The sequence below is a fragment of the Arvicanthis niloticus genome, chromosome 1 (genome assembly GCF_011762505.2).
Source record: "Arvicanthis niloticus isolate mArvNil1 chromosome 1, mArvNil1.pat.X, whole genome shotgun sequence".
Classification (NCBI taxonomy): Eukaryota; Metazoa; Chordata; class Mammalia; order Rodentia; family Muridae; genus Arvicanthis; species Arvicanthis niloticus.
Genome location: NC_047658.1, coordinates 109,935,997 through 109,955,139, shown reverse-complemented (window position 1 = coordinate 109,955,139; position 19,143 = coordinate 109,935,997). Strand labels below are relative to the sequence as shown.

General features: G+C 54.2%; 1 protein-coding gene and 1 long non-coding RNA gene across 10 annotated transcripts; both read left to right on the top strand.

The window, feature by feature from the left end:
- The first annotated feature begins 23 nt into the window (after positions 1–23).
- On the top strand, positions 24–15,009 carry LOC143434664 (uncharacterized). Of its 2 annotated transcripts, none has more exons than XR_013104318.1 (6): positions 24–123; positions 388–493; positions 594–667; positions 12,411–12,622; positions 13,878–13,989; positions 14,774–15,009. It is a non-coding gene; the product is annotated as an uncharacterized LOC143434664 (long non-coding RNA). The 2 variants fall into 2 exon arrangements; XR_013104316.1 differs by having other exon boundaries at positions 62–123; positions 357–493; positions 12,411–13,095.
- An 874-nt stretch (positions 15,010–15,883) lies between these two features.
- Cdkn1c (cyclin dependent kinase inhibitor 1C) lies at positions 15,884–18,815 on the top strand. Of its 8 annotated transcripts, none has more exons than XM_034490823.2 (5): positions 15,884–16,267; positions 16,404–17,021; positions 17,118–17,379; positions 17,890–18,028; positions 18,124–18,815. In XM_034490823.2, the coding sequence occupies exons 2-4, from the start codon at positions 16,413–16,415 to the stop codon at positions 18,021–18,023; spliced, it is 1,005 nt and encodes a 334-aa protein (XP_034346714.1). In that variant the 5' UTR covers positions 15,884–16,267; positions 16,404–16,412; the 3' UTR covers positions 18,024–18,028; positions 18,124–18,815. The 8 variants fall into 8 exon arrangements, with proteins under 8 accessions (XP_034346714.1, XP_076770065.1, XP_034346704.1 ...); XM_076913950.1 differs by having other exon boundaries at positions 15,889–16,267; positions 17,118–17,343; XM_034490813.2 differs by having other exon boundaries at positions 15,894–16,267; positions 16,404–17,033.
- Positions 18,816–19,143: the final 328 nt, after the last annotated feature.

The following is a 19,143-nucleotide window of genomic DNA, read 5'->3' as shown; positions in this document are numbered from 1 at the left end:
CCTGTTGATTCTGGCAGGATGCTGACTCACCAGGTTGGAAGGGGTGTCTGTAGGAGAGGGAGAAGACAGTGGCGGACTGCAGAGCTCTCCAGCTTCTCCAGCTACCACGACCTTCAAGAATGGGTCAGCTACCCTTCCCACCTGCCAGCTACTGGTTTAGGTCATAGTCTCGATAGAAGAGAAGACAGGGCATCCGACCCTGCAGGGGGCACCTCAGCCTGAAAGGGGGCATTTAGCCAAGACCCAGGTGTCCTCCTCGGGGAGACCCTCATGCCTTATTTCTAGAGGAAATGCAGGCAGGTGTGGTTTCCGACTATTGCTTTTGGTGGGTACAGGGATGATGTAAAATCATGCAGGGGCCCGTTTGGCCCCACCTTCCTTTTTCAGGGACCTGTCTCCAGCTCCAGTGTCTGGAGTTGCAGTGGAGTACAGACTACGGGACAAAGCTCAGCTGTCTTCAGACCTCATCCTTGCAGAGCAGCTCAGCCTCACAGTAGGGTGTTTTCCTCCCTCCTAACTTCCTCCACGGGTGGGAACCGGATTTTGCAGCCAGTCTGAGCCCCTCTGAAAGTTTTGCCTGGTTCCACCGTTAGGGCCCCACTGCCTTTGCCCGACATCTCGTCAAGGGCCCCGAGCTGAGGCATCTTGGCTTCTGGAAGCTCAACAGGTGAGCTCGGGTACCTGCTTTCGCCGGGAGAGAGTGGGCTGTATTCCGGGTGGGTGAGCCCTCCCAGGAGCTTCTTGATACAGGCCCTTCCGTAAGTGAGCCGGAAAGGCCCCACCCGACAATAGTTGGATCCTCCCACTTCACCAGGGCTGGTCCTCCCGCCCGGGAGCTCGCTCCACCCACCCTGAGATCTGGGGTTGCCCGCAACACAATCTCTGAGTATTCATTGGCCAATCAAGACACGCCTCCCGAGGCTCCGTTTCACACACCACCCCCCTCCCCAGCGAGGCTTGAGAGATTCCCAGTGTTAGGCTTCGGCCCTGCACTGGACTATGGTTCCGAGGAAGTTGGAATTCGGACCCCTCATGCAGCACAGGGTGTCTGTCCATTTAGGGTTGGGGAGGGAAGACAAGAAGGAGGAGGAAGAAGAGGAGGGGGGATGGCTCTGGGATCCAGGAGAAGAAGGAAAAGCAGAAGCCAGGGAAGGCACAGTGATACTACACTTGTGTGGGCAGTTCTTGGGTGCCAAATCTCTCTCCACTGACCAAGAGGCTCCTGGAAGCTATAGAAATGCCCCCCCCCCCCCAGCCCCTCCATGTCATCCTGTCTGCACTGTTCATGCATTTCTGAAGGGGCAGCACTCTGGCCCTGATGACACCGCTGAGGGAACCCGGGGAACACACTCTTCTGATCTAGTTTGGCCCAGGCCAGTACTATCCATAATCATTCCTCTCCAGACAGATTGATCACTGCTAGGAGACACGACGCTCCATTACAGGCCCGCCCCCACCTCTCTACCTCGCAGCCGAGTAGGGGGTCAAGCCACAGGCCACAATATCAAAATCAGATCTCCTTTGCTGCGTGCTCACCCCAGCTCAGCAGATCAGAAACGGAGGAATTGTGACAGGGTGGGACAGACATGGGGTGCCCAGGGATGCCCAGTGAGAGCATGCCTCAAACTGGGCAGTCAGGGGCACGGCCATTGGCATTCTAACCAATGGGTCAGACCCAGGGCTCTGTTCCCAGGTATGTGCAGTATGTTTGGGGTAGATTCCAGTGGGAAAATTGGGATGGGAGACGTGCTTTGAGTGTGGACGCAAGTGTTGCCAAGTCCTCTGCCAAGAGGTTCTAGGAACCCATCACCGGTCTCTGAGGGTTGGAGGAGACCCAGTTAGCCAAGGCTTCCAGGAGGGATGAAAGGAAGGCTGATTACGGAAAGGAGAGAACTTGGGGGTCAGGAATCTCAGGACTCCTGGGGAAAGACCAGAGTCCAGGTCCTTCTGGACTCCATGGGAGTAGAAATGAAGGATAGTTCCTGTCAGGTCAGCTCTCTACTTGGGTTAATTCTTACCCAGTGTGCAGGTGACATCTTTACTGATGCCAGGGTTTTGGGGGCAGAGTTTGGGGGGGGGGATGAGTAAGACTGCCTCAGGACAGCTGGGGAGGGCAAAGGTCCTCCAGTGTTCATGATAAACAACAAGGGGCCAGGCTACTCACCAACAAACAGAGCTTGCAGTTGTGGGAAACAAGTAGGCCGAATGATTCTAGCTTTTGTGCTTGTTCTAAACAGGTTCTGGAGGGGTAGGGCACTTCCTGGTTGTGAGGGAGTGTGGAAAAATTGCCCTTCTAGTTAGAGAGGAACAGGGAACCCTAGAACCTGGAATTGCCTCCTGAAGAGGAAGTAGCTTTCTCTAGGGACCAGTATCACTCACATGGGGCCACTGTTCTGCCAAGGAGACCAATCCAGACAGCTGTAGAAAGGGCTGATTCTTATCTGGGTCCGGGCTGAGAGGCAGCTTCTCAGCAGGCTCCTAAGGAGGGCACAAGTGTATCAGGTGTAGGTCAGGCACAGTGTGACAGGGCTCAGGGGTGAGCTCAGGCGACTGAGAACACCTGATAGGGCTTAGCCTTAAGGGGTCCTGTGGGGCTAGGGGCAAAAATAGAGGGGTGTGAACATGGCCACATGTGCAGAGATAGTGACTACTGTGTGCTGGGGTTCAGGACAGCCCGGGCCTTCCCTGAGAGGACAGGTACTGCCTATATAATTTCCTGGCCCTAATGATGTGTCTGTGAAGCAGGAACCTCCTTCATCCCATAACCATTGAGTACCTACTGTGTGCAGGCTGTGACCTATTTAAAGGAAGATAGTATTATTTATTTTTTGCCAATTTCGTGCATGTATACAATGTATCTTGATTGCACTGCACACTTAATTTTCTCTTCCCATTTCCCGTCATAACCTCCAATATATCTCCTTCCTCTTTCATTCTCTGTCTGTCTCTGTCTCTGTCTCTGTCTCTGTCTCTGTCTCTGTCTCTCTCTCTCTCTCTCTCTCTCTCTCTCTCTCTCTCTCTCTCTCTCTCTCTCTCCCTCTCTCCAGTCTTGTTAATGCCACGTGTTGGACTGTCGACTGATCCCGTTGTCTTGATCTTGTTCAGGTAACCATGGCTACAGTGAGTTCATGGATACAATAACCAGAAGACAGTATGTCACAGCCTTCCTTCCAGTCCTCTGATCCTCTGGCTCTTACATTCTTTCTGAGCCCTGAGCCTTGGAGGTCAGGCTGATACAGACGCCCCATTTAGGGCTGGGCTCCCAACAATCTCGTATTCTCAGCACTTTGAGTTATGAGTTCCTTCATTAGCTGTTGCTCACTGCAGAGAGAAGCTTCTCTGGCTAAGACTAAGAACAGCACTAATCGATGTCTACAAATGAACATTTAGAAGGCAGTTTGATAACACTCACTTAGCAAGACAACAGCAGTAGATTCCTAGAGCCCGTGACCTCCCACGCCATGTCTTTGACTGAGTTTATAGTACCAGGGATGAATTCCCTGCTGCGAAGCAGGACTTGGTCCAAACCAAGAGTGATTGGCGACCCCCAGAACACTCACACCATGATTGCACCAGTGGGTATATCCTGCTTGGTGGGTTGGTGTTGTAGCATGCAGGGTTATTGCTGGGTAAGACCTTGGATGGCTTCTCTCTCCCTGTGGCCTGCAAAGCCCCTTCTAGCACTATGAAAGCTAGCCAGCAGGGAGGGGCTTTCAGGTCAGTTCCAGCTGGCTTCTCTGATGTCCTGGAATCAAAATGCATTGAGCAATGGGTCTACGTCCTTTACGTAGGTCCATGTATGTAGGTGCCTGTAAAGGTCAGAGGTCAGTATCAGGTATTATTTATTCCTCAGCAGTCTTACTGGGACCCCAGGGATTTCCAGTCTCTGCCAGCCTCCACAGCACTGGAATATCAAGCTGCTTCTGGGAAAACACTCTCCTGACTAAACTGTTTTGTCAGCAGTATACATCTTTTACTTTTTTTAAGACGTAATTTTTATTATTTTATGTATGTGAGTACACTGTTGCTGTCTTCAGACACACTGGAAGAGGGCATTGGATCCCCTTACAGATGGTTGTGAGCCACCATGTGGTTGCTGGACCTCAGGACCTCTGGAAGAGCAGTCAGTGCTCTTAACCACGGAGACATCTCTCCCGCCCTAGCACTTTTCATTAGCTTGTTTAAAGTGTCTGCGTTGAGGGAGACAGATAACACCTCAGCGGTGTGTGTATTAGTTACTTCTCTATTGCTGTGACAAAACACCGAGAACAAGACAACTTAGGGAAAAAAGAGGCTATTAGGGTTTATATTTCCAGGGGCATAACCGTCCACGGTGGCAGAGCTGAGGCATGGGAGCTGGGCCTGGAAGCTGACAGTGCATGGCCTGAACTATAAGTGGAAGCAGAGGGAGTGAACTTGAAATGCTGTGAGAACTCTCTAGCTCCGCTCCCCTGACACACTTCTCCAATGAGGCCACATCTCTTAAGCTTTCCTGAAACAGTGTTACCAACTCTAAGCCAATTACTCGAATGCCCAAGCCTGTGGGGGTACTTCTCATTTAAACCACCACTCTTTGACATCCCCCCATAGGCATTGTGGCCATATCATACTTCAAAGAGCATCTAGTCCAGTTTCAAAAGCCTCCACAGTCTCCCAGTCTCAACAATGTTCAGGAGTCTGCAGTGTCTTCTGAGACTCAAGGCAATCTCTTGACTGTAACACCTTGCAAAATAAAAAAAAGCAAATGACAGACTTCTAACATACAATGATACTGAATATGTATATTACCATTCTCAAAGTTACTAAAGGGCTGTATGGGGACACAGCGCGGAAATGGCATGAGTCTAGGACCAAGTAAGATGGAAACCCACCAAGGACAACTCTAAAGCCTGTAACACCAGTGTGTCATGTCAGAGGATTTAGAGGTCCCTACTTTTCAGATTTTGCTGCCTGCAGCCTACTTTTCTCTCTTGGGCTGGTTCCACTTCCTGTCTGCCGCTCTTCCTGACAGATATACTATGGCTCTGGCCTTTCAGGGCCTCTTGTCTTCTCAAGGCTGTCAGGTAGGGCCTCTCCTGTCATACATTGCCTGAAACCGTGGAGAAAGATCTCATGACTCCTTCTCTTTTGTGACTTTAAAGCCAGCACCACATGGCCAGCACCTTGAAGCTTGCTGCCAGCCTGTGGTAGGCCGTTGCCCCTACACAGCATGTTGACGGCAGCTTTGATTACACTTGTTTTCCAGGAACAGAAAATTCCTTATGCTCGCTTTTACAGTTTGGAGGCTTAGCTCTATTCCGGTGCACATGAGGCCTCTCCTGATGGCGCCCGTCTGCAGCTTTTAGAACCGCAGCCCCTCTTCCAGCACACGCCTTGCCTGTAGTGCTAATCTGGCCAGTGTCCTTCCCTCTCCAAACTACACCTTTTGCATTTCTTTCCACCCCCTTGTTATTTTTCACTGTAGATCTGCCTAAGAGTAATCGCTAATAAACAGGCAATAGAGTCAGTATCAGACTGTCTTGAGGTCTTCTCTGTCAATAAAATTACCCTATTATTTTTAAACTTAGCCTCAGGCAAACTCTGAAGACAAGGACAGAAAGCAAATTCATTCTTGTGGTCAAAATATCACAGGAGTCATTTCTAGCTCAGTTGCTAATATTGTTCCCTTCTGAAATCTCTTGAGTCAGGCTGCCACAGTTCTCTCGTTTCTCCTGGAACTAATGTCTTCCAGGATATTAAGATGGCCTACTAAACTCTATTTATCACATTTAACTGCTTTCTCTCCACCCCCCCACCCCAATGTCTTCCACATTCTTTCAAAAACCCAGAATGGTCAGGCCTTCATAGCAACAACTTACTCCTGGTACCAACTTCTGTATCATTTGCTTTTCTAAGCTGTGAAAAAAAAAAAAAAAAAAAACACCCCAAGGAAGACAACTTGTAAAAGAAAGAGGTCACTTGGGTTAATGTTTCCAGAGGGCTGTGAGTCCATGATGGTGGAACAGACTCATGACAGCTGGAGCTGGAAGCTGAGAACTCGTACCTTGAACTGCAAACAGGAAGCAGAAAGGGTGACTTCCACATGGTGTGAGCCTTTAAGCTCACAAAGCTTGCCCCCAGTGACACAGCTCCTCAAAGGCCTCCTAAGCCCCCGAAAACAGCATCACCAGCTAGGGACCACCTATCTAACACCAGAGACTATGGGGGACATCTCATTGAAACCATCAAACCTGGAAGTCATTTTCTAACTGGCAGTATTGGCTTCTGGTCTGGTCTGGTGTCGGTTTGCAGAGGGATATATCCTGGTTGCGGGAGCTGCTGAGGAGCTGGGAGACAGCCACCATAGGCAGCTTCTGCCATGGTCCAGCTGGAAGGGGATGAGGCTGTGGGTCTTAGTTAGGTCTGTCAGGAGCTGACCTGAGACACTGGGTAGCAATTAGGGAAGCTAACTCCATTACCAGCCCTGCTGCATGGAGCTGCCCTCAGTGGAAGACTTCTACTGAAGGATGAGGGCTCTGGGCTTGTCGGCCGAGGGAATAGATTACAAGGGAGTGGACAGTGTGGGATTGTGTCTGAGTTTGCTTATGACTGCTGGGCTAGAACTCAGGACCTGTGTGCAGTTAGGTGTGTGCTCTACCTCCTGTGGCCCGACATGAGCATTTTCCAAGAATTTTCAATGAATTTTCTCAAAAATTCATTTGAGAAGTCTGGAATCACCTCTGTGACTTTGGGAATAACATGGTTTTGATTGGGGGTGGGCACAGAGAAGGGGTAGGATTCGAGGTAGTTGTAACAGCTCTCTGCTCGGGCTCCTGAGGTCTCAACCTGCCCCAGGTTCCTTCTCTGCCAAAGTGGGTGAAGTTTCAGACCTTGGCCAGCAGGCGGCGCCCAGGTTTACAGCTTGCTCTCCTGCTCTCAGAAAGCTGCAGCTTCTCAGGCTATTGGTGCTGGCGCCAGGAAACAGCCTGTAGACTGACTTGAGGCGACAAAGTAAAGGATCCAGACTAGGCCTATGGGTTCCCATCATCTACTAAGCCCCACTGTAGGCCTGTTCCCTGGGAGTTTATACGGTCCCGTTGACACTGATAATGGAGACTGATTACGGCTTCCCCAGAAGTCTATAAAAGTGTCTTTTGAGCATCAGAGTGATAGCTGAGGTGCAGTCTGCCGAGCCTGGTCCCATTTTTCTAACCCAGACCAGATGACCAGATATCAGGGTAGGAGCTGGTAAGGCTCATAATTGGTTGGGGACACTTGGCTTTCTTTATCGGAACGGAGGGCTCTCCTGTCTCTTATCTCTGGAAGCCACACAGACCACTATGGCATCCCTGCTGGGCTCCTAATCAGACCAGAGAGCAGTGTGAGGGAGCCCTGGCACTCGGTGCTGTATCACCTTCTGGATGCTGCCCACTGCATCTGGATTTTCACCCTGTCTGTCCCAAGTGTTCCCAAGCTCTGATCTCTATGTGCCAATAATTGTGTTTAATCTTTGGGAGAGACAATGAGGCAGAGAACTGCCCCTGTGTCCCAGTGAAGAGGGACAGGGTTTATTTTTTGTTTGTATTTTTAAATATTTATTTTTATTATTTTAAGTTAGGGGTTGAGTTGTGTGTGTACATGTGTATGTTTGTCTGTGCCCGTACATGTGAGAGTGACTGTTCATATGCAGGTCCCTCTAGAGGCCAGGGTCATAGGCTGTTGGGGTCTAGGCAGGTATGAGCTGCATGACGTGGGTGGTGGTAACCAACTCAAGTCCTCTGGGAGAGCCGTATGTGCTCTTAACCTCTGATCCATCTCTCCAGACCTGGTATTTTTTTTTTTTTTTTGAGTCAGGCAATCCTCCTGCCTCTGCCTCCTGAGTGCTGGGATTACTGGTGTGAAGAGCAGTTTTCAGTGTTTCCTTCCCTTGCCACCCTCTCCCTCTCTCTTTTGAGACTGGGTCTCACTATGAAGTCCTGGCTGGCCTGGAACTCACTGCGTAGACCAGGCTAGCCTTGAACTCAGAGACCTGCCTGCTGCCTCTGGAATGCATCACCATACTTGGTTAGTTGGGTGGGTTTCTGAGACCTCTGCTGCCCCTAGCCTAGGCCCTCAGGTACAACTGCTCAACCCAGGGAACAGCCACTGAGGACAGGAGTCTTTCTGTTCCCACTGGCTCTGGAACACATTTTCCAAACCAGGGCAGCCTATCAGAGCCTAGCCATGGGTTCTACCCTGGGTTCTGCCTGGCACAGTCATACATGGCCTCTCTGAGTGGGTATATCCCTTGCCCAGCTGGGCACAGATCCCTTTAGTCTATCGATGTGACACAGAGTAACACCTTGAAATTCCTTCTGTCTCCAGTCTTGCTGGGCCTTTACTGGGGCTCCTTCTCTCTCTGCCCACCTCCTTCGAAGCCCCCGCTCCCCCTCCCCACATACCCAGAGGGCTCAGCTTCTAGGCATAGTTATTCTAAAACAGGTGTTTCTCCTCTGTGCCCTGATTTAACACGCAGGGAAGAACATTGGGATAATCGGGCACAGGCTCAGACCCTCCATGTTCTCTAGGGCTGGAATCCAGGCGTAGTTAAGGCTCAGCACCAGCCTACTGGAAACTGGGCGTTGTTGTTGTCAACAATCTCAGCACTAAGGAAGCTGAGATAGAGTTGTGAGTTGGAGACCAGCCTCGGCTTCACAGAAGACCTCGTCTAAACAAAATCTCACTCAAAATAATAGTCTGGGGTAACACAAGGTGGTAGCAGAGGAAGGTGGGGCTCAGCACAGGGACTGCTAACATGCATGGGGACACTCACGCAGGGCTCTTCAGTCAACACAAATGACCAAGTTTAGATAAAGCATTTGCCCTCTCCAGCCTCAGTTTTCCCATCTAGGATGTGGGGGTGAACCTTGCTCTCTGCCTCATTGACTCTCCCAAAGATTAAACACAATTATTGGCACATAGAGACCAGAGCTTGGGAACACTTGGGTGAAATTCCAGATGCAGTGATCAGCATCCAGAAGTGGATACAGCACCGAGTGGCTGCACTTGTGTGCAGAGACTGAAGGAATGGGCCACTGCTGACTTGTTGGGGGAGGGGTTGTGTTGTCAGAGCTGGTAATTAGGCTGCGGATTAGGGGACCCCACGTGACTACTGGTGCAAGTGCTTTTGTTGTGGTCTGAGTCTCCCTTAGCGCCACCCCCCACCCCCACCCCTGGGATCAAAGGAAATGTACAGTTTTCTTTGCAACACAGTGGGAGGGGGGTCACCTGGAAGGGTCTGCGCCTTCCTCTCCACGTTGTTAGGGGCGACCAAGGGAAAGAGGTAGTGAGGCACCGTTGAGGGGAGGCTTGTTTTGACAGTTCACATGCCTCTTACTTGGTCCTCAAGCCTCTATAGGAGCCTCACAAAGGAGAAAGCAGAGGCACAGAGAGGGCCACATGCTAGCCCGAGGACAGCCAGTAAACAAATGCAGCTCTAATTGAGCCTTCACCTGCACTTGTCTCTCCCACCCCCACCCCCATCAAGTGTGGTAGGGCACTTCTGACAGCCTTCTGGGATGGGACCTCTGACCTTCGCTGCCTGGCTCCGGTGGCCTCTTCAGAACCTCCTCTCTTATTTTCTCATTCTCTCACAACCAGCTGAGAGGGCTGGGTGCTCACAGACCTGGGGTTCTGCCTACAGCCACCCTCCTATGAAGAACCAATGATTGTGGGGCCCATGTGTCCTGAGGGCTGCTAAGCCTTCTCTGTTGTTCCTCGAATCTGAAGGCACTCCTGTATCCACACACAGGGTCACCTAGGCCCAAGAAGGGGGTGTCAGGAGACAGGCCCAGCCATCTCTAAGGCTTGGAGTTTTGTGCAGGGAAATTTAGGGGAGAGAAACAAGTCAGTAGCACTGGAGGCAGGCTAGGTTGGGGGAGTGGTTGTGGGGGGTGGTAGTGAGAGAGCAGGTGGGGCTAGAAAGGAGGGGTGAGGATGAGAGGGGTGGGGATGGGGAAGGCTCAGAATGGTGGAAGAAAGACCCCATTTCCTTTGGGCTTTTCCCCCTCTGTCTTTTAGTCTTAGTCTTTTTTTTTTTTTGAGACATAGTCTCACTTTGTAGCCCTATATAGACCAGGATGGCCTTGAACACAGAAATTTGTCTGCCTCTGCCTCCCAAGTGCTGGACTTGACAGCTTGTACCACCACACAGGACACCTTCAGTCTTTAGAGCAGGCTCTTTGACCCTGCATCTGGCCTTCCTTTCCTTTGTCCTGCTACTTACCAGTCTCCAAGGAGAAGACAGGCTCACGGGCTAATGGCCGCTTTGGCTAAGGTGTGAGTCATAGCTCTGGCTCCCCATGTACAAAGGCTTTTAACAATTCTTACTGGCTACACTGGGGAAAAGCATAATCATGAGGGCATGCAGCCTCAGAACAGCATGAGCCATGTCAAGTCACCTTCAGGTGTGAGGCACAGTTGTGTGGGTGGGCAGCACTAGCTTTCTACAAGCCCGGTTGGGGGGTCCAGTGGGTGACACACTCTTGCTGAAATGTGGTTTTAGACCACCAGGGGGCAGAAGGACTCCAGCCTTGGTCTTGAGGTGGCCGGAGGCCTCTCTGCAGTAGCCTGTGGTAGCCACTCTTACCTCCCACCCTTGAGCAACTCAGATAGGGAAGAACCCCTCACCCCACCCAGCATGGGGCCTGGAGGAGACATTGTGAAGATGGAGCTGTTCCAGGTGATGTTGGTCCAACTTGCAGCCTGGTAACTGCTGTCTTAAAACACAACGCAGGGAGGCCTGCATGGAAGGGGGTAGTAGGAGCTGTGTGAAGGCAGAAAGGGAAGACAGCCCCCTGGCCCTGACCGTTCAGGGCCCGGGTGAGCATATTCCATTTATGGCGGGATCCTGAGCAGTCACCCCACCTCTCTGGCCTTGGTTCCTTCACAGGGCTGTTTCAGGATTGAGTGAGGTCACATGAAGTAGGGGCTCAACTACCATCTAGAAGTCTTGTGGTCCAGGGACACAGCTCAGTTGTTAGAGTGCTTGTCTAGCTAACACACCCCCAGCACTACAGAAACCAGGCATGTGCTGCATATCTGAATCCTGGCACTTAGGAGACGGAGGCAGGGGGATCAGAACTAAGTCATCCTTGCCTACATATTGAGTTTGAAGCTAGTCCACCAGAAGACTGTCTCAAAGTAAAGTATCTTTTGGCAACTCCCTTTACCCCTGAGGTTCTGTCTGGGGTGGGGTGTCTCTGTCTCTGTGTCTCTGTTTCTCTCTCTCTCTCTCTCTCTCTCTCTCTCTCTCTCTCTCTCTCTCTCTCTCTCTCTCTCTCTCTCTCTCTCTCTCTCTCTCTGTAGGGTGTGGACTCTCTTTCTTACTATCCCCTAGCCTTTTCAGCAGGTCCTGGGATCCTCTGACACTGTAGCTATTGGAAGCTAGGCCAAAGAGGTGACTTGGAGGGACCAAGGGATCCTGGGCAGGAGGTCCTGATTGTGAGTCTTACTAGTACCAACAAGAAAGGGGCGTGGGGGAAGGGAATCCAGGAGTACAAGATATACGTTTTCATTTCCTTGGCAAAGCGGGCCGCTGGACCCGGGAACCCAGCGTTGCACACGGTCTGTGGAAAGAGTGAAGGCTGGGGGTTTGGGGCTGGCCCAGTGTTTGACTTCGATTCGCACCAGCCCTTTAAACTCGCTCATCCCCGAGACGGGTATCAGGATCCTGGGGTGCCCAGTGGTCCTGGACTTCTAGAACACTGGGTCCTGGGTCTAGTCAAGTCATGCAACTGGGCGCAGGCTCCCCGCCTCCAAACCCCGGCGGGCTGCGGCGAGGCGGCCGCCGCACGTGTCTGGGGGCGGCTCCTGCCTGCGGCTGTTCCTTGTTCGTAGTCTCCCTCTGCAGGGCCTGCCCTGCCCCTCCCACCCATTCCTGGGGAGTGAGGACCCCCAGCCCGGACCCCGAGTACAAGGCAGGCCCTGTAATCGGAGCCTGGGCCGCATGTGGCCGCGTCACCGGAGAGAGGCCGGCACCTGCGGAGGACGTGTCTGGCAACCGCCCCAAGAACAGCCCGTCCTGGGGGCGGGGCGAGCCGAGCGCGGGAACTGGTGCGGGAGGGCGTTCGCCCTGCGCCCGCCTGGGGCCCCGCCAAGTGAGTGCAGGGAGCTGCTTACTGCTGGGGGCGGCGGGGTTCTTCTGCAACCGCACACACCCCTCCAGCCCAACCAACAGGGCAGGAGTTGGAGGCTTGGGGGGGGGGGGACTGTGTGGGGGACATTCCAGGGGCTCCCGCCATGCCATCGCAAACAGAGTTAAACTCCATCAAGGGCTCGGTCCAAGTGTTCGTTAAGATCGAGGCCAGTGACTCTCTGACTGCTGAGTGATCTCAGGCAGGATGCTGAATTTCCCTGAGCCTTTGTCTTTGCCCTGTTCTCTCTCTCTCTAGGGTGCTGGATGAAAGCAAGAGGGGAGCCCAAATCAGATGCTGGTCAGAGCCCGCACTAGGCTAAAAGATGGAGACACTTTTGGACTTCTTGAAGGTGCATCATCATCAGGAAGGCAGCTGGACCCCTGCCGCCCACATGGAGAAACCCCAGAAGGACTGTGGAAGGACTGCTCTTTGTCCATGACCCTCCGGGAGTCTCCAGAGGCAACAAAGTGTGTCACCCAGCCCTTCGGCCTTCTCCCTCTAGTCCTGACCCTGGACCTGCATTCTCCACCTTCCTTGATGGATGGGTGACATGTGGCTCATGGTTTCATGGAAAATTCTTCAAGGCCTTAATTTATCTGATATGACAGCTCAGGGTCTTAGAATCTGAGAAGGCAGCTTTAAGGGCCAGAGGGGAGACAAATCTTAACTCTACACTTGGTTACTCCAGGAGGGCCCCAGAACCTGGGGCTCTGGGTCAGGGATGTGGATGACCAGGAGAGCCATCCACGCAGGCAGGAAAGGGAGGCATGAGGCAGCCAAGAAACTGGTGTTGCCCAAGTCATCCACTAGGGGGCAGCATGAAGCCAAGGACAGGCCTCCTGGACTCGGACTCTGCTCCGGCTAGGGACTGGAAGACCCTGAGCACCCGGCTTGGCTTCCTCAGGGTGCCCGGAGTCCCCGTAGCTGACTAGCTATGCGGGTTAGTGTGAGTGTGATCCCGGGACGTTCCGGGAAACTGAGCTGGTTTAGCTGCTCCAGTCTCCTCTAAGAATTAAAGGGCAGGAGGGCTGGGGCCAAGAGCCTTCCTGCATTACAATTCACTAATCAAATCTCAGAGTTGGTTCGAGGAACTGGAGGGTGTAGGTTAAGCTGGCCTTAATCACCTAGGAGCCACAGCAAGGTTTTAATATAGCCAGCCCATTTCCTCCTCGGAACATACTGTTGAAGTGTCCGCCTGCCTGCTGTGTGCTCTAGCTTCAGTCGGTAGCCGCACCGTGGACTCAGCTCCTAACTTTTAGCGATTTAGGACACAAAATTTATTTATCTATTTATTCATTCATTCGTTTATTTTTGGTGCTGGGGATGGAACCCAGAACCAGTGTACGTACTTTTCAAGTGCTTTACCGCTGAGTCACTCCCCCTAACCCCCCTCTACCCCCCCCCCCCCAGCTTTCAAATTTTATCTCGTACTCCAATCACTGGCAGAGAGGCTGTGCGGGAGCCTTGCCACAGCCCTCTGTTCCCCATTCGGCCAGCCAGGTGGGTACACAGAAAAACAGCTCCCATGGCTGTAATGTAATTGGGTGCACAAAGAAGTTTCGCCAACAATTGGTGGCAGAAACTGGTCTTTGAATTTGGATGTGTGCTTTTTTTTTTTTTTTTCTTTTTTTCTGGGTGCTGCGGGAGAGGCAAGAGGTGAAGTATACACACTCCCCAAGGGTATGGGTGAAGACTGAGGGAGAGACTCATTCTGCTCACCAGGTCCAAGGGAGAGAGGTCCCACAGCACACAAGAAAGAAGTCAGGAAACGTGTGCGCGATGAGCCCGGGGAACCAGACCAGCACTCCATCCCCCAACTCTCCGAAGCAACACAGTAAAAATGTTCTTGTTTCCTTTGGACGTATTTTTAATGTCAAAAATAGAAGACGATTCTTGTAGCCAGACAGATGTTTACTTACCTACAGGTCCCTTGGGTTGGAGGGCTAGGTGGGGAACTTAACCCTGCTCCTGGAAGCGGTGTGCCTAACAGGTCTGTTGATGCTAGCTCGCATTGATGGAATTTCACCGTTACAGACTTGCAGAGGGGTCACTTTTACCTGTGTTGAGACGGACAAATAAGCAGAAGAAATAGGAGTAAAAAAGGAGAAAGTGATACAGGCAACCCGGGGTAGGGGTGCCCTAGCCAGACTGATGCCCAGTGAGGTAGTCTGCACTACAACTCAGCTAGTCCTGGAAAAAGCTTCTCTCAACAAATAGGGCCTGATAGCTCCACACCACAGGGAGTGTGTTTAGCTCTCTCCGCAGCTTTGGCCTGGATTGTGGGCAGGGTGGACCTTCTCTATCCTTGCCATCCTTGTCAGCTGCAGCATGGGCATTCGGACTATTGGGGAGACCCCAGAGGCCAGGTGCTCATTAACAAGTGTGGTCCTGTGCCCAGGGTCTCTGGAGAGGCCCATGTGGCTTTGACACAGGGATAAAACAAAGCTCTGCCTCCTTCTGACCCTGGGCTAGCAGATTTTAGTTAGCTTTTAGCCAGGGGTTCGTGGGGCCCCTTGGAAGCCTTCATTATTTTTATTTTACTCAAGAAAAATACTGTGACATACTGATGTCCTGAGAGACTTGTAGTACCGTGTACTGAGAAAAATATATCATTACAGGTCACAGGCACTGGTCCCTCCACCAGAGCAGCTTCCAAAACCTGTCTCTCACCTGTTCCAGGACAACCTGTTCAGTCTGGCCCCTGGCTTCAGGGTTTGACTTGACTCCATGGTTAGTACAACCTACCTAACCCTGTACATAGGATTCTGTCTCAGAATTCTCACAGGCATCTCTGCTGGGAACTGAGAGCTAGGGGCTCTGCAGGGCCTTTCAAGTATGTCCGGAAGTCCTAGTTCTCCAGGGCGGGGGGGGGGGGGGGGGGGGGGAGGGGACCAGCTCCTGGCACATGCCTGAGTCACCTTCTCGACTCCTTGCCCTAAATAATGAACTCCTTTTGGCGGCGGCGGCGGGGGTGGGGGGGGTCTGTCAAGCCGCGTCGGGTGTGTTTGTGTGAGTATCCAGGGCCCCTCCAAGAGGCACTGCTGTGGAGGAGGGGTGGGTCATTCCCTCTTTTCTAGCACAACTACTTCCAGCCAATTAAAGTAGGCAGAACTGGGGGGCCGAATATGGCCTGACCCAAATCTAAGGTCCTGGGCATCTCTATGAGTGTCGGGATGTAGGTACAGGCCAGGCTGGGCCCAACTTGTGTCTCGTTTCCTGGGTAGGTGGGCCTATTATAGATCAGGCTACAGATCTTGGTTCAGGCCCTTAAGATCTCCAAAGTATTGTTCCTCGGGAAAAGAAGGGAGGTGACCCCTGTCTCTAACTCCGTGATAGAGGTTCTTAGGGCCAGCAGGTGTGCAGATGCCTCGAAGGCAGATACTCAGGCCTGGGTGTAGAGGGTGGATCCAGCCATGGTACTGCCAGGGCCAGGACCCAGCTGGTAGTGGTAGGTTAAAGCGCTAATCAGTTGGCGCAGTCCTAGGGCTAGCGTGGGCCGCGGGGACCGAGGGACCTGCACAGACGTCCGCATCGCTGAGGGGCTGTGCCCAGCTCCATGGTTCGAGGGGGCGCGCGCGTCGCGGCTGCGCGAGCCCCCGCCTGCAGACAAAGGAGCCCGCGGGGGGCGGGGGGGATGGGGCGAGGGGGAGGGGCGTCGCGGTGTCACGTTACCGCCCGCAGAGCTCTTTAACTCGAGCCCCGCCCCTTGTCCCGCGCAGCCCGCTCGTCGCTCGCCCGCCAATCAGCGCACGCCCGTCTCCCGCCCCGCCCGGCCCCGGGGGTGTGTGCGCGCGGCCAATGAGCGCGTCGCGGGGGCCGGGCCTCTGTGGGCGGGGCGGGGTGCGCCCTCCAATCGCTGCGGTGTTGTTGAAACTGAAAATACTACATTATGCTAATCGTGAGGAGGCCCGCGCGCCCGGGGGTGGGGCCAGCGCGTATAAAGGGGCGCAGCGGGCTGGGCGTTCCACAGGCCGAGTGCGCTGTGCTCGAGGGGTGCCGGCTAGGCCCGACTGAGAGCAAGCGAATAGGCAGGCAAGCTCCGAGGGGGCGCGGCCCAAGCTGGACAGGACAAGCGATCGAGACGCAGGAGCCGTCCATCACCAATCAGCCAGGTAGCCGCTGCGTCCCTAGGCAGAGGTGGACGCGGGCTGTGCAAGGGGTCTCACCCACGCCCAGCCTCCGCCCTCCTCCTCTCCCCTCTTCCTTCTCCTCCCGCTCCCTTCTTTCTCGCTGCCCGCGTTTGCACAGCCTTCGACCATGGGCATGTCCGACGTGTACCTCCGCAGCAGAACAGCGATGGAACGCTTGGCCTCCAGCGACACCTTCCCAGTGATAGCGCGCAGCAGCGCCTGCCGCAGCCTCTTCGGGCCTGTAGACCACGAGGAGCTGGGCCGCGAGCTGCGGATGCGCCTGGCAGAGCTGAACGCCGAGGACCAGAATCGCTGGGACTTCAACTTCCAGCAGGATGTGCCTCTTCGAGGCCCTGGCCGTCTGCAGTGGATGGAGGTGGACAGCGAGTCTGTGCCCGCCTTCTACCGCGAGACGGTGCAGGTGGGGCGCTGTCGCCTGCAGCTGGGGCCCCGGCCACCCCCGGTGGCCGTGGCTGTCATCCCGCGTTCTGGGCCGCCGGCTGGCGAGGTCCCCGACGGCCTAGAGGAGGCGCCTGAGCAGCCGCCCAGCGCCCCAGCCTCGGCCGTGGTCGCGGAGCCCACCCCACCCGCGACCCCGGCCCCGGCCTCAGATCTGACCTCAGACCCGATTCCGGACATGACCCCGGTCGCGACCTCGGACCCGACTCCGGACCCAATCCCGGACGCGAACCCGGACGTGGCGACTCAGGACAGCGAGGAGCAGGTCCCTGAACAGGTCCCTGAGCAGGTCTTTGAGCAGGGCGAGGAGTTGGGTGCTGAGCTGGGTGCTGAGCCGGGTGCTGAGCTGGGAACTGAGCCGGTCTCTGAGCAGGGCGAGGAGCAGGGCGCGGAGCCGATCGAGGAGAAGGACGAGGAGCCAGTCGAGGAGAAGGATGAGGAGCCGGTGGAGGAGCAGAACGGAGAGATGGTCGAGGAGCAGAACGGAGAGCCGGTCGAGGAGCAGGACGAGAATCAAGAGCAGCGCTGCCAGGAGGACCAGCCTCTCTCTGGGATTCCAGGACGTCCTGCAGCCGGGACTGCTGCGGCCAATGCGAACGGTGCGATCAAGAAGCTGTCGGGGCCTCTCATCTCCGGTGAGCCCCGCACGGCCCCGCCCCGGCCCGGCCTCGCTTTGTCCGGCCGGCCGGGCTCTCCCTCGCCCTCGGGGGCCTCGCCCGGTCCCCGCCTCCTCCCGTGGCATTAAAGGGCCCGCGGCGCTTAGGGCGCGGTTGCGCCCGCACCCCTTTCCTACTGGTAGGGGTGCAGCTTCAAGGCTCCCGAGCGTGCAGTGGGAGGGCGAGCCTGGCCGCGACCCACTCGGATCGCGGTCTTTGGCTCGGGCCGCGGGAGCCCCTTAGGGAGCCGTGTGTGCGGCGTGGAGGGGGTTAAGTGCGGCGGCAGCCCCGGGGGGCTTGGCCGCGGGACAAGGGGAAATGCTTACACAGCACATTGCGCGGCGACGTAAACAAAGCTGACCCGCCGCGGACCTCGGCGCGGGCGGGGATGGCGCCCCCACCCCGGCCCCGCGCCCTGCGCACTCCGCGGGTCCCCTCGCGGGTCTCCGGGCCGGCCCCGCCCTGACCGGCGCGCGTTGTCGCCCGCAGACTTCTTCGCCAAGCGCAAGAGAACTGCGCAGGAGAACAAGGCGTCGAACGACGTCCCTCCAGAGTGTCCCTCTCCAAACGTGGCTCCTGGGGTGGGCGCGGTGGAGCAGACCCCGCGCAAACGTCTGCGATGAGTTAGGTGAGTCTGGCGTCCTCCCCCCCCCGGGGGTCGCGGAGGGACCACCCCTGGGGGGTTCCCGCCATGCCTGCTCACCTGAGTCCCTCTCCCCGCAGTTAAGAGCCTAACGGCCAGAGAGAACTTGCTGGGCATCTGGGCAGCGGACGATGGAAGAACTCTGGGCTTCGGCTGGGACCTTTCGTTCATGTAGCAGGAACCGGAGATGGCTGCGCAGAGCAGCCCACGGTTTTGTGGAAATCTGAAAACTGTGCAATGTATTGAGAACACTCTGTACCATGCATGTGCAAGGAGTACGCTGGTCCCAAGGTGTAAAGCTTTAAATCATTTATGTAAAATGTTTAATCTCTACTCGCTCTCAGTGCAAAAAAAAAAGAGAGAGATACTAGAAAACGTAGAACGAAGGAAGAAGATGAGAAAAAGGAAAAAACATGTATATTTGTACAAAAAAGTTAAAAAATTATGCTAATTTAATATTTGTATTTATCCATGCGTGGACCCCTCTGTCACGCAACTGCTGGGTTATTGATTATTACCAAAGGCACTAGAAATCACCAGCTTCAGATTACCCACAAATGTAAATCTACTTTTATATTAGACTCTAGGGGAATGGTTGTTGAGTAAAAGCCCCCACACGTTCATCTTCAGTTAGCTTACAGTGTCCCCCACTTTATTAGATTGCTCTTAAACTTGGTGACCAGACTGTCGAAATGGTTCCTGTACTGCCTATACCAACTGCCCAGGGCTCCTTGTCCGCCAGGTTCTAAATAAAGAGGCCCAACAAAAATCACACTTGTAGTCTTCTTGTTCTTTTATGCTTTTGTATCTCAGAGCCCAGGCAGATGAATACGGTGGGTGGGGGCTGGGGCAAAGGGGTGTTGGCCAAATATTGCCACCACTTGACAGAGTGTTGGCTGCTTACAAGGAAGGGGAACAACTTTCACAGGACCTACTGACCTGCTACTCAGGAGTTTGGGAAACAAGTGTCTGTCCCTAACAGACCCCCACGTTTTTGTCCAGCCAGACCCTGATGGGCACTTGCAGGGCTTAGAACAATGTAAACTCCCATGTACGTGTAGAAATTCTCCATGCCAAAGAACGTATTGGCCCCTCCGTCC

Coding starts and splice junctions, on each gene's coding strand:
- Cdkn1c (XM_034490760.2), top strand. CDS start 16,413: ATGGGCATGTCCGACGTGTACCTCCGCAGCAGAACAGCGATGGAACGC. Junction 17,380..17,889: donor GTCGGGGCCTCTCATCTCCG/GTGAGCCCCGCA, acceptor TGTCGCCCGCAG/ACTTCTTCGCCAAGCGCAAG.